This window comes from Hyla sarda, chromosome 1 (genome assembly GCF_029499605.1).
Source record: "Hyla sarda isolate aHylSar1 chromosome 1, aHylSar1.hap1, whole genome shotgun sequence".
NCBI lineage: Eukaryota > Metazoa > Chordata > Amphibia > Anura > Hylidae > Hyla > Hyla sarda.
Genome location: NC_079189.1, coordinates 125,622,750 through 125,635,482, shown reverse-complemented (window position 1 = coordinate 125,635,482; position 12,733 = coordinate 125,622,750). Strand labels below are relative to the sequence as shown.

General features: G+C 39.7%; 1 protein-coding gene across 4 annotated transcripts in view; it reads right to left on the bottom strand.

The window, feature by feature from the left end:
* Positions 1-12,733, bottom strand: part of NEK1 (NIMA related kinase 1) — a 145,371-nt gene that overhangs the window by 81,058 nt on the left and 51,580 nt on the right. For all 4 annotated transcript variants that reach the window (XM_056560925.1, XM_056560943.1, XM_056560935.1 and 1 more), the window contains 2 exons: positions 12,209-12,311; positions 1,431-1,514 (listed from right to left, as the gene is read on the bottom strand). In XM_056560925.1, coding sequence (XP_056416900.1) covers positions 1,431-1,514; positions 12,209-12,311 — 187 coding nt within the window. The remainder of the gene's footprint in view (positions 1-1,430; positions 1,515-12,208; positions 12,312-12,733) is intronic.

Here is a 12,733-nt window from a genome sequence, read left to right as displayed (position 1 = left end):
AGAGATTCGAGAAAATAGTTTTGTCTTTATAAAATCATTAAATTACATATAAAATATTGTGTAAACTTTGAGATATAGCTGAAGTAGAGCAGATGAAGAAGGGTTACTAAGGGAATGGATGAACTGATCAACCAAGACAGATTGTCAAACTTTAAAGGGGTACTCCCGTGGAAAACTTATTTATTTTTATTTTTTTTTTAAATCAACTGATGCCAGAAAGTTAAACAGATTTGTAAATCACTTCCATTAAAAAAATCTTAAACCTTCCAGTACTTTTTAGGGGCTGTATACTGAAGAGAAATCCAAAAAAGAAATGCTTTTCCTCTGAAGTCATGACCACAGTTCTCTCTGCTGTCCATTTTAGGAACTGTCCAGAGCAGCATATGTTTGCTATGGGGATTTTCTCCTACTCTGGACAGTTCCTAAAATGGACAGCAGAGAGCACTGTGGTCATGACATCAGAGGAAATGCATTTCTTTTTTGGATTTCTCTTTAGTATACAGCCCCTAAAAAGTACTGGAAGGATTAAGATTTTTCAATAGGAGTGATTTTCAAATCTGATGAATTTTCTGGCACCAGTTGATTTAAAAAAAAAAAAATAATAATTTCCACGGGAGTACCCCTTTAAGTTATTACTTTTGGGAAAAACAGTGGTGGAGTAGATCACAATGTATAAAATGTATGAGAGGACAGTTCTTTATAGTGATCTTTTTATACCTGAGCTGGTAACCATCACAAAGGGGCGTTCTCTACATCTAGAAGAAAGTAGGTTTCATCATCATCACAGAAGGGGATTCTTTACTGTAAGAGCAGCTAGACTAAAGGCTCTTTTACATGGGACGATTGTTAGCAGGAATGCTTGTTCCCAAAAACTGGACTGGGTAAAAGGCCCAATGATCCACTGATGAATGAGAAAATGCTTGTTTGTTGGCTGGTCTCATCATTTATGCAGACATCATCAGAAATCATTAAATTAAATCACCCGCACATTATAATGTGTAAGTGGGCCATGTGCAGCTGACAATGATGAGATTAAAGGGCCACACAAACAATCCAGCGGTTGCCCATGTGGCCCGACCTGCACAATAACTTAGCTGTGTGAGGGCTCATTAAACAAGCGCCAATCAAGATCAGCACTTGCTATGGGCACCTTCTCGGCCCGTATAAAGGGGCCTTATAGAACTTTCTGCCATATCATGTTGTGATGGTTGACTTATTGAACAAGTACAAGAAGGGTCTTAAAAAATATAATATTACAAGTTAAAGCTAAGTACATCTGTCACATAAATTCATCTCATCAAACCACCTCAAAACCTGGCAGGGGTTAGTACCCTCATGCCAAATATATCTTTATTTTTTTATTCACGTGTCTTTATTCTCCAAAAAATAAAGTTTATTCTGTGTTTCACAGTGTGTTTACACTATCTCACCTTTTCACCACGCAATTTAGCTTTGATTTGCTGTCTTTCATTGAAATTCTGGAGCCGGATTTGTCTGAGCCTCGCCAAATATTCCTGCACAAAAGATAAAACAGATATTCTATATACCAAAATCTTGCAATCAGCCACAATTTTGCCGCTATAGAACTGCTTATATAATTCATACTACTAGTAATGTGAACAGTGGGTTCTGGAAACAAAAACAAAAAAACTAGGAACACAAAATACTGCTTTGCAATGATTCCTTGTGTCCTTCACCCTCTCAAGCCATTACAGCAGTGTTTCCCAACCAGGGTGCCTCCAGATGTTGCAAAACTACAACTCCCAGCATGCCTGGACAGCCAAAGGCTGTCCAGGCATGCTGGGAGTTGTAGTTTTGCAACACCTGGAGGCACCCATGTTGGGAAACACTGCATTAGAGGGATGTCTCACCAAGACACCTCTTTTAGGGATGGAGTTGGCCAGCTTCTGAACCCCCCCCCCCCCCCCCCCCCCTAGTACTCAGCTGTCAGGGGTAGCTGCTCTTTTCCGCTGAAGCATTCGCTGCATATTACATGAAATACAATTACTTTGCGGCACGATGTCCAGCTTGTATAGGCAATCCTAAAGTGGACTCCACTTCTATGATCTCTATATGACCTAAAAGGTTTACTTCGAGAGACACAAGCTTTAATAGATTTATGATACTAGTAATAAAGATTACAAGGAGACAAACGTCCTTTATATGCAGAAGAAAATGCAATCTTTACTTTTGAGTAGGGATGTCCCAATACCATTTTTTTCAACAGGGAGTACTTAATGATACCAAATACTTATTGATGTCATGTGACATACTATATATTACAGCATACATGGAGTTGTAGCTCCTTATACCAACCGATCTGGCATTACCACCCTGCGGGTGGCCACCTCAGCTTTCCATGGGCAGTCACCTAGCTTTCCCATTTTCCTAAAGGAAATATCTTTCTGGTGAAGAAGCCATATTGGGAAGAAGACATGGAGAGAAGCACTAGTATTTTCCATATAGGAATATTTAAAGCGTACCCATCAGATCCAACAACATATTTTTTTTTTATATACATCACTCAGTACCTAATCCTGACCATGTACATCTAATTTTTGTGTCTAGCACCTTTATTTATTTTTTTATTGCACTTTTAATTTAGCTCACTAGTCTGAATTCCTCTCAAAGGCAGGGGGCGTGACCTCACTGTGCAGGTCTCCGCCCCCTCCCTCAGTATGCTGTCTGCTCACATCTCCCCTAGAATTAACAAAACTACAACTCCCAGCTTGTCCTCACTGACAGTAGCGGGACACAAGCTGACAGTGGGAGGATTTTTCCTCCAGCTGTGAGCCCTGCGCTCACAGCTGTCAATCAAGGAAGTGTGTCCATGACATAGGTGATGACTCATGGACACAGCAGGACAAGTATGTGTCCAAGCAGGCAGGGGGGGGGTCAGTTGTTTGACTGGCTTTTTCAGTATGAAATACTGAAAATGTTCTAATGAAGGCAATTGCAAAACCTATTGGTTATACATGCTTTAAAACATATCAAAAGTTTTTGTTTCTGACAGTGCCCATATAAAGCTGGGGAAGTAGTGTGAGCCGTGAATGGCAGCTTACTGGTTTGCCATCTGACACTTCTCTCCATGTCTTCTCTCTAATATAGCCACTTCACCAGACAGATATTTCCTTCAGGTGACTGGGAAAGCTGGGTGAGGCAGTACACAAAGATGGGAAGGTTCTGTGAGCCCTACTCTCGGTGACAGGCAGTACACAGAGGGCTTAGATTACTTAGCCAGCTTTATGTGTAATGGAGCTGGCCCCATGGGGAAACAGGATGTTAGCAGCCTCTTCCAGCTGGGCCCGAGCCTTGCGACACAGGAGGCATAAAGAAGTCATCCACATGCCATCTGCGTCTTGGGGGAAGCACAGCAGTAGTATATGCTGATGGTGATCCTGGATGGTAGGACAAGTATGGGATCCCCATGTAGTGGATTAGGCATTGGTGACACTTGCACTGTACAAGTCCTTGTGCAAATGTTCCTTATCAGATACCGATATCAGTATTGGGATATCTCTACTTTTAATTATTGTTGCAATATTATTATGAACAAGGACATGAAATAAAATAATCTATCCTGTCCTCAGAGTAGAAAATAGGATGTGTATCAGACAAGTTATGATGTCTCAACAGTCAGTTTAGTGTCACATCTTAAGAGTTCTATACTTTGGCCACTTACACCTATTCCACCATCATAAACCATTTAATCTTCTCCAGATTAGTCCTACAAAGGTTCATCTACTGTCATAAATGCACAATATCTCTGTACAAAGTAGTGCGCTTACACATCTCAGTCAAGCGACTTCTAAAGAATGATCCAAGCAGGAAATACTGTACACAACTTCCCCGAAACAACATTACTTACATCTGAGACATAGTGGTAGCTTTAAAAAAACATCTTAAAAAATAAAAAAACAGAAACCCTCTTAACTCTTTGAAGGAGCATAGTGTAAGCGAGTGTCTATTTTATAACAGCATTTTACAGAATATAAGGGATTTTTGTATTATTAGTATATCAATATAGCAGTAATAATATGCAGTGCATTGCCTCAAGTTCAGGTGCAAGTGTCATTCACAGGCTAATAAAATCAAATGTCAGGAAAAAAGGTGCAGGATTAGATCAGATGATATGGTCCGGGATGGAAAGGATTTACAAAGGACAAATACAACACATACATGAAGTTCTGGGTAGTCGTGGGAGCTAACCAGCATGAACCGCATGACTTTAAATAGCATCAAGACAGAGCTTCCCCTTATGTGTTATGTATAATAGCCAGGAAACATGCAGAGACAGAAAATGATCATGGCAGGTGACACAAGGGTGCTGCAAAGAGGCTCAGGCATGCGAGAGGCCTACCTGTTCTTCTTTGTGTCGGGCCTTCCCTCCTCCAGCAGAGCTTGGTCTGCCTCCATATATAGCTGCCAGGCTGTACAGAGCATCCTGTTCACCATTTAATGTATGAAGTGTAAGAATGGCTGAGACTACACCAGAGGGGGTTTATAAAACATGTCCCTTACTTTCTAGAACCTTCATCTTCTTACTATGGAGTCAATGTAATTCAGTCTTTATACACCAGCTACAGTGCTTAAGGAATAACTCTGCCTTCAGAGTGTCAATCAAATCACACTCCATTAAAAATTTTCATGGCACCTTCATTACCCCTGACTACAGGGTTCAGGATATGGATTTGGCACAGGACTTCCACCAAATCTAGATCTAGATCGCTCTAGTCTCGGGCTATGGAGGTGCCATGAAAAGTTAAAGAGATATCTTGGCGCTGAAGCGTGCCTGAAGTTAAAGGGGTATTGCGGATTTATACATCTTATCTCCTAGGGGATAAGATGTATGATTGCTGGGGTTCGGCCACGCCCCCTTCATTCATGTCTATGGGAGGGGGCACGACGGCTGTCATGCCCCCTCCTATAGACATGAATGGAGGGGGCGTGGTGTGACGTCCCTAGGGGGCGTGGCTGTGATGTCACGTTCCCGTCTTGGAGGCAGCGCCTGGCACAGAATGCCGGGGGCTGCAAAGAGATCGTGGGGATCCCCAGTGGCAGGACCCCTACGATCATACATCTTATCCCCTGTCCTTTGGATAGGGGATAAGATGTATAAAGCTGGAATACCACTAAGCTTTTTTTCTTTTTTATTCCACAGTCTAAATAAAGATATAGGGGGGGGGGGGGAGGGGGATTCATCAACATGAGTGTATGGTAGAGCTTTTTTTTTTTTTACTGCGCAAAATTTACTAAACTTGCGCACGGGTCTCTGTGAATCATATGCAGTAATAGAATCCAGCCCATCTCAGCTATGGGTAAGCGGAATACTGCATCTGATGATATGTGTACGTGATAGATATATGTGTAGTGTAGGATTTGGGTCTCCACAGGAGAGAGATTAGTTTCCCACCCCAATACACGCTATTATATGGAGTACCAGTGATTTTTTTCTGCATAATTACCCAAATGCAAAATTGGCATGTAATGCAATAATATGTTAAATATGTATATTGTTTAGCAACTGGTATTCCTCTTCCTTCATGCACTTACAATACAGTATTGGATTGTTGCAATAAAAGACCCGATCATGCATAATATATGTTTTATGGAAAATTAAACTAAAGGTATTGTTTTATTGGTCAAACAGTGGTTAAGCTCCCTTTTTCTCTTTGGTATACACATTGTTAGGGGGCAGCATGTATACTGCAATAGGGTCACCTGGGAATAAGGCTGTATAATATAGTCACAGTGATGATGATAATAATAGGTCTACACCCAGCAAGAACTACTGTGTATTTAATACAGATAAAAAGGTGGAGTAACTTTGCAAATACAGCTTTGATGTTTTTGTTTTGAATTTATACTTTAAAGTTAATACAAATGGGCAAATTCAACTAAAACAACCATTTGTTAGGTTATATTTAACAATGGAAGACTGCCAATTGGGACACAAGATCTCTCAGGAAAGAATGTTCTCAAAACATTTCCAGAATGAATGCTTGTTCTTCACCCAGTGTTATTGATTATATATGACAAGTATGAACAACTATAATGGCTAGTATGGGCCTAAATTTGTAAGGCTGCATCTGGGAAACTATCGTTCACCAGACATCCAACCACTTCCCTACTTCCCCTTAAAAAGGCGTATTTGGACATCAGATTAAAAAAATGCTGCAGAAACATATAGCATTGTTGTACTTTTCCATGCAATGTCAGAGACACTATAATTCCCAGAATGCATTACTTTCCCTCAACTGTTCATCCCCTTCCTTCCAGCTCGCCTACTTCTATTAGACAGTACTCCGATAGTTTCCTGCCCAAAACATTGTTCTACACAGCTGAACCGTCTGCAGAACCTGCTGTATTCGTTCAGTGTCTGCTCCTCCTCCTTCCCTAGGTGTCCCAATAAAGATGTACATATATATGTGTATATGATAGGGAGATGATAATGCAGGATGTAGGGGCAAGTAAGAGAATATGGCATCAGTCAGGGAGTGAGCTTGGTCTCCCAAGCCTTCTGAGACAGCAGATGATGATGTATAGTCTCTAGATAGAGGGAGGAGCCAGGGAGCAGGAAAAAACACCAACTTCCTGTCAGGGGTATTTCAAGTAAAAACCTGCTGAAGTCATTACTGTTTGTGACAACACAATATTAGTAAGTCATATATGTTGGGGTGATACCGGAATACCCCTTCAAGCCTCATGTCTACTATTCGCCCTTGGAAAAAGATGGCGGCTTAGCTCCACCCTAATATTTGTACAGCTCACCTGAGTTACTACAACACACTGGAAGCAGAAAACCAGCAGAATAGAACAAACAAATGTGAAAGATAAGATGTGACTTAATAGAGTATGTACAAAGAAACTCAACCTTTTATGTCATTTTTTTTTTACTTTAGAATGTTGTTACTTGTTGTTTAAAAAGGTATCTTCACATGTACTGTATACTCTGCAGAATTTAGGTTTTGTTCAGCTATTTATTTATACTTCTTTACATAGCACCAAATATGCAACAGATACAGTACATGTGAACAAACCATAAAGCAAAGTTTTCTTTTTAGGAGTAAGGTCACATAAAATAGATCTGTGAAATTGTAGCATATACAAAGGTTACGGGAGATCACTAATAAGACAAGGTAATGGAGGATAAATAGAATACATCCATATGAGGATGTAATATTACAAACATACAGTATGTGGTACCATGAATCTATAAATAACATTTTACGTTCTGTGGATTATTTATGGAGGTAATCTAAATAGGAGCAGCAAAGCCGACACAGTGTGACAATGTTAATGGCTGTGATATGTTAGCTGGCCTGGAGCATGAGTGATACAAGTTATCGCTAATAACACATGAAAGGTACAATTATTTATATTAAATAATACAGACACCATTAGTATAACATAAATAATACAAAACAAATTCCTGGACAGCATTACAATTAGAGATGATCGTACTTACAGTAAATTCGATTCGTCACGAACTTCTCGGCTCGGCAGTTGATGTCTTTTCCTGCATAAATTAGTTCACCTTTCAGGTGCTCCCGTGGGCTGGAAAAGGTGGATACAGTCCTAGGAGACTCTTTCCTAGGACTGTATCCACCTTTTCCAGCCCACCGGAACACCTGGAGGCTGAACTAATTTACGCAGGATAAGTCATCAACTGCCGAGCCGAGAAGTTCGTGACGAATCGAATTTACTGTAAGTTCGCTCATCTCTAATTACAATCATAGAGAATTGTTTTCGAGTTCTATAAATGTTTACCTGTCCATATTGACTGAGGTTATTAAAACTTAATGGGATAATATCACCTAGATATTTGTTTACGATTCGAGACAAATTGTGAAACATGCTTTTTTTTAATTATGCGTTTCTGTGTAGATTTTTAATGTATTTCTGTATCTTACATAACATGCAAGAAGTACATTCTACAGAATGAGGAGCTGAGCAAATATTGATATATAATTTTGTTGGAAATAAGTCAGCATAACTTACATTTACTGGAATGAACACAATGAAAATTTTGGAAGTCTTCCCGTGCTGCCAATCTCCAAGGAACCAGGTAGGAATCAATGGTGTATATATGAAAGAAAGTTTAATTCACACACAATGCGTTTCAAGGCTGGAAGGATTCCGGCCTTGAAACGCGTTGTGTGTGAATAAAACTTTCTTTCATATATACCATTGATTCCTACCTGGTTACTTGGAGATTGGCAGCGCGGGAAGACTTCCAAAATTTCCATTATGTTCATTTCAGTATCTGTTGCACACCATTCAAGCATGGGAAGCCTGCGGCAGTCAGCCAGCACTGTGTACACGATCTCTATCTAGTCCTATGAGCGTTGTGCCTCGTTCATTGCACAACAATATAAGGTGAGCATAATACTCACCTGTCATTACAACTGTACTAGTGGTCCTGCATATAGAAGCGCTTCTGTCCTCTTTTTGTCCTCTAGCATAACTTACATTGTAACTTATTAAGTGAAATCTCTGCTTATCCCACACGTGGGCCAGAAGAAGCACATCTAATACATATTGTGGGAGATTAGCTCCACAGAACCAGTCAAATAGCAGTCAGAGACAAGGACATGGAAGTAATGTTTAAAGGGTACCTCTCATCAAAAAAACTTTTGATATATTATAGATTAATGTATGCAGAATAACTTTACAATTGCATGTTATTAAAAAATATGCTTCTTTCTATTTAATTTTCCACTTTGAAGAAATGACCACTAGGGGTCTCCCTACCAGTCCTGTCAGCAAGCATTTCAGACTCATGCTGGAGTCCTAAACACTACGAGCTGCCAGTCTGCTTTGTTCACAAAAGAGAACACTCAGAGCTGCCAGCCTGCTATGTTCACAGCCTGTTTGGCTGTGAACAAAGCAGGCTGGCAGCTCTGAGTGTTTAGGACTCCAGCATGAGTCAGAAATGCTTGCTGATAGGACTGATCGGGAAAAATACAATAGAAAGAAGCATATTTTTCATTAACATGCAATTGGAAAGTTATTCAACATTCATTAATCTAAAATATATCAAAAGTTTATTTGATGAGAGGTACCCTTTAAACAGGGCTTCTTCTGCGTTTATTTTTCAGTAACAAAACTAATACCACCTTTACACTCAGACATAAAACACAAAAATAAATTCTGCTTGTTCAGCGCTAACTATACAGATCTCTTCCCTGTGTATACAGGTGGCTTACCACACTGCCACCCAACAAATATGTTACACAGGATACAATGTCCCCAGTCAATGTCATCAGTGGTGCAGGTTACTCACAGCCTCCCTTGTAGACTGAATTTCACCTAGTTTTAAAGCTGTCTTCAGTAACTGTGCTAATCTGGGTTAGTGTGAAATCCTGAAGTGGGCCAGGAAGTGACTAAAAAGGCTCCACTACCAAACCTGCCTTACATTCCATTAAAAAACAGGCCCGATAGCTTATTGGGACTTTGGTAAATCCAGCTATGTCTTGGCAGGGATTTTACTGTTTCTGGACTTTCGCATATTTAATATATGAAATATGCGCTTGCAGAGCACTGGTATACACATATGAATATAATTTTGGGTCTGGGGTCTTTTCTTAATAAGAATGCAGATTTAATTTTAAGGGCATATGGGGTGTTTAAGAAAATGTAGGGGTATCTGGTGGAATATTAAAGTGTTCGTATAATTTGTTAAAACTTTTGACATGTCATCCATACATATCAAAAGCTTAGGCTGGATTCACACCACGTTTTTGCAATACAGTTCCCGTATACGTTTCCAGTTTGAAAACTATATGTAACTGTATTGAAAACCATATGCATTGACTCTCCATTGAAAACCTTTTGCCAAAAGATGCATCAGGTTGTGTCCGTTTTGCATCTTGTAGGGATTTGTCTGGTTTCTTCCCGTACCACGGTTTTTGGTCCGGGTGAAAAACTGTATGGAAACCGTACATAGTTTTTTAACATGGGAATCAACGGGAACTGTACAGAACCGTATATACGTACGGTTCCATCGGTTTTTTTATTTTGCACATGCGCAATGCACACCAAAAGTTTTTTCTTGGAATTTCAATCAAACAAGTGAAGCTTTACTCCTAATGGAGTGAAAAGTTAAAAACGTATACAGTTTTTTTTTTTTTTAAACAGATGCAACCGGACATCATTTTTCAAACCGTATACGTTTTTCAACCATATACAGGTTAAAATTTGTATACACGTTTTGATACAGTTTAGTCAGGTTTTGAGGAATCCTATGGGAACTGTATTGCAAAAACGTGGTGTGAACCCAGCCTTACATCTTTCCAGTTCTCAGAATGTTACAGCTGGGTAAAGCACACAGTGGCACAAAATCCTTCACCAGACGGGGGAGACCAGCCAGGGGAGTGAAGCAAATATCCACAGTGGGTCTCAATACAAACACCCAGTGCTGTCCAGTTATGACATATCAGAACAACATGTCAAATATTTTTACACCAATACTGGATTTGGTACCAGTGCAGTAAGCTATGTGCCATGCATTGGTTCTACCCGATCGCACCAAGTTTGTTGGCATTTACTGCTAGAATGAAGAATTCTAGTAAAGGACAAAAGATAATGGCAGATAATAGATAGCTGCAGCAAGATTGCCCTTAAGGGAACTCCTAAGGAAAGCTTTTGGTGACATTTAGATGTTTTCTAAAAAGATATGTAAAAAATTTTGATTGGCCTGGTTGTTCAGACCACCACCGATCATGAGAATGAGCCAGGAGATGACTGCAGTTTTGTATGTCACTTGCCAGGGAATAAACCACATAACCCAGTACTTCTCCCGTATCTGTGTCATGTCAATAATTGTTTTTCTATTGACAAGGACAATTTCTTGGTTGTACATATCGTGGAAATATTTTCTGCTGAAAGTTGTTCTTATGTTAGGTACCTTTGGGGTGCATCGTCACTCTGTTCTACTCTGTGCTGTCATGGGAGTTTTCCAGTTTGATGGTTTGTCAAAAGATTTTTATTTTTATTAATAAAAAAGGGTCCACTTATTCTGGATTTAGCAGTCTAGTGAGGAGTCTCACTAAGCGACAGCCATTTCTGTATGCACGCTCACAAACCACGCATCAGACTTGCCCATCTACCTCATAAGCAGGGATTTCAAGCAATAAAAGACACAAGTTATATTGAATCTTTTCCAACAAAACTAGATATCAGTCTACTCCTGCTCTATAACATGATGCCAGCAGACTGAACAACATGTATGGAAAACTTTTTTTTTTTTTTTTTAATAAACTGGTGCCAGAAAGTAAACAGATTTGTAAATTACTTCTATTAAAAAATCTTAATCCTTCCAGTACTTTTTAGGAGCTATATACTATAGAGGAAATGCTTTACTTTTTAGATTTCTCTGATGCAATGATCACAGTGCTCTCTGCTGACCTCTGCTGTCCATTTTAGGAACTGTCCAGAGTAGGAGAAAATCCCCATAGCAAACATATGCTGCTCTGGACAGTTCCTAAAATTGACAGAGATGTCAGCAGAGAGCACTGTGGTCATGACATCAGAGAAATCTAAAAAGTAAAGCATTTTCTCTGTGGTATATAGCCCTTAAAAAGTACTGGAAGGATTAAGATTTTTTTAATAGAAGTAATTTACAAGTCTGCTTAACTAACTGGCATCAGTTGATTTAAAAAAAAAAAAAAAAAAAAAAAGTTTTCCACGGGAGTACCCCTTTAAAGGCTGCTCAGCGTTTGGAACAAATTGTTCCGAACGCTGGAGTAGGGAGCTTGTGACGTCATAGCCCCCCCACCCCCCTCATGACGAAACGCCCCGCCCCCTCAATGCAAGAGACTTGCACTGAGGGAGTGGGGCGTGACGTCATGAGGGGGCGGGGCTATGATGTCACGAGCTCCAGCTGCCAGCTCCAGCGTTCGGAACAGTTTGAACGTTCGGAACAGCGGAGTACCCCTTTAAGTTGCTAAGTACTAATATGAAGCTGCTGCAGTGCCCTCTCTCAAGTGAATTATTGTGCTTTCAAAGTATTGACAAGACATCTAAGGCAATGCACAAGTTATGAGTGACCTTCAAGAGGAGCCATTAAAGGTAGCTCTACAAATAAACAAAGAAACACTACTACAATGGCATAGTGCACTAGGTAGAAAAAATTAATAATATGTATTGTAGGTATGTTAAATACCAAAATCATTGCTAACTATTGACTGAATAACGCGTTTCATACCATGTGTCCTTCTGCACGTGCTTTGTTTTGCATGGCTTCCTGCTTCCTCTGCCAGAATTCCTCCACTTGCCTTGCTCTTTCAGCAGCTACATGTCCTCGATGTCTGCAAGTGTTAAGTAAAATGACTTACCAAATTACCTAAGTAATGTACATACCATATTCAAATCGAAACGGGAACACAATTCTGTTCCCATTCATTTTACAATACATGTTTACAGGGATTGGAGTTTGTTTTGGTAACAATGCCCCAAATGCCATGCTTCCCTTTACAAAGTCATAAAGGAATGATAACATTCTGAATGTTCCCCAGTCCCTATTACGAAAAGATCTAAGGATTTTGCTATTTCTTTTTTTATTTCTTTTTTTTTTAAAGAGGGGTAGGCCTAAAACACAGAAAAATGTACAAATGTTTCCATATAATTTTCTTTGTATCAGTTTTTACTCCTGGTTTTGGTAAAAAAATGCTGCTCAAAATGAAGACTAAGGGCTCGTTCACATGGCCGACTGCCCCCGTTAATAAATGCC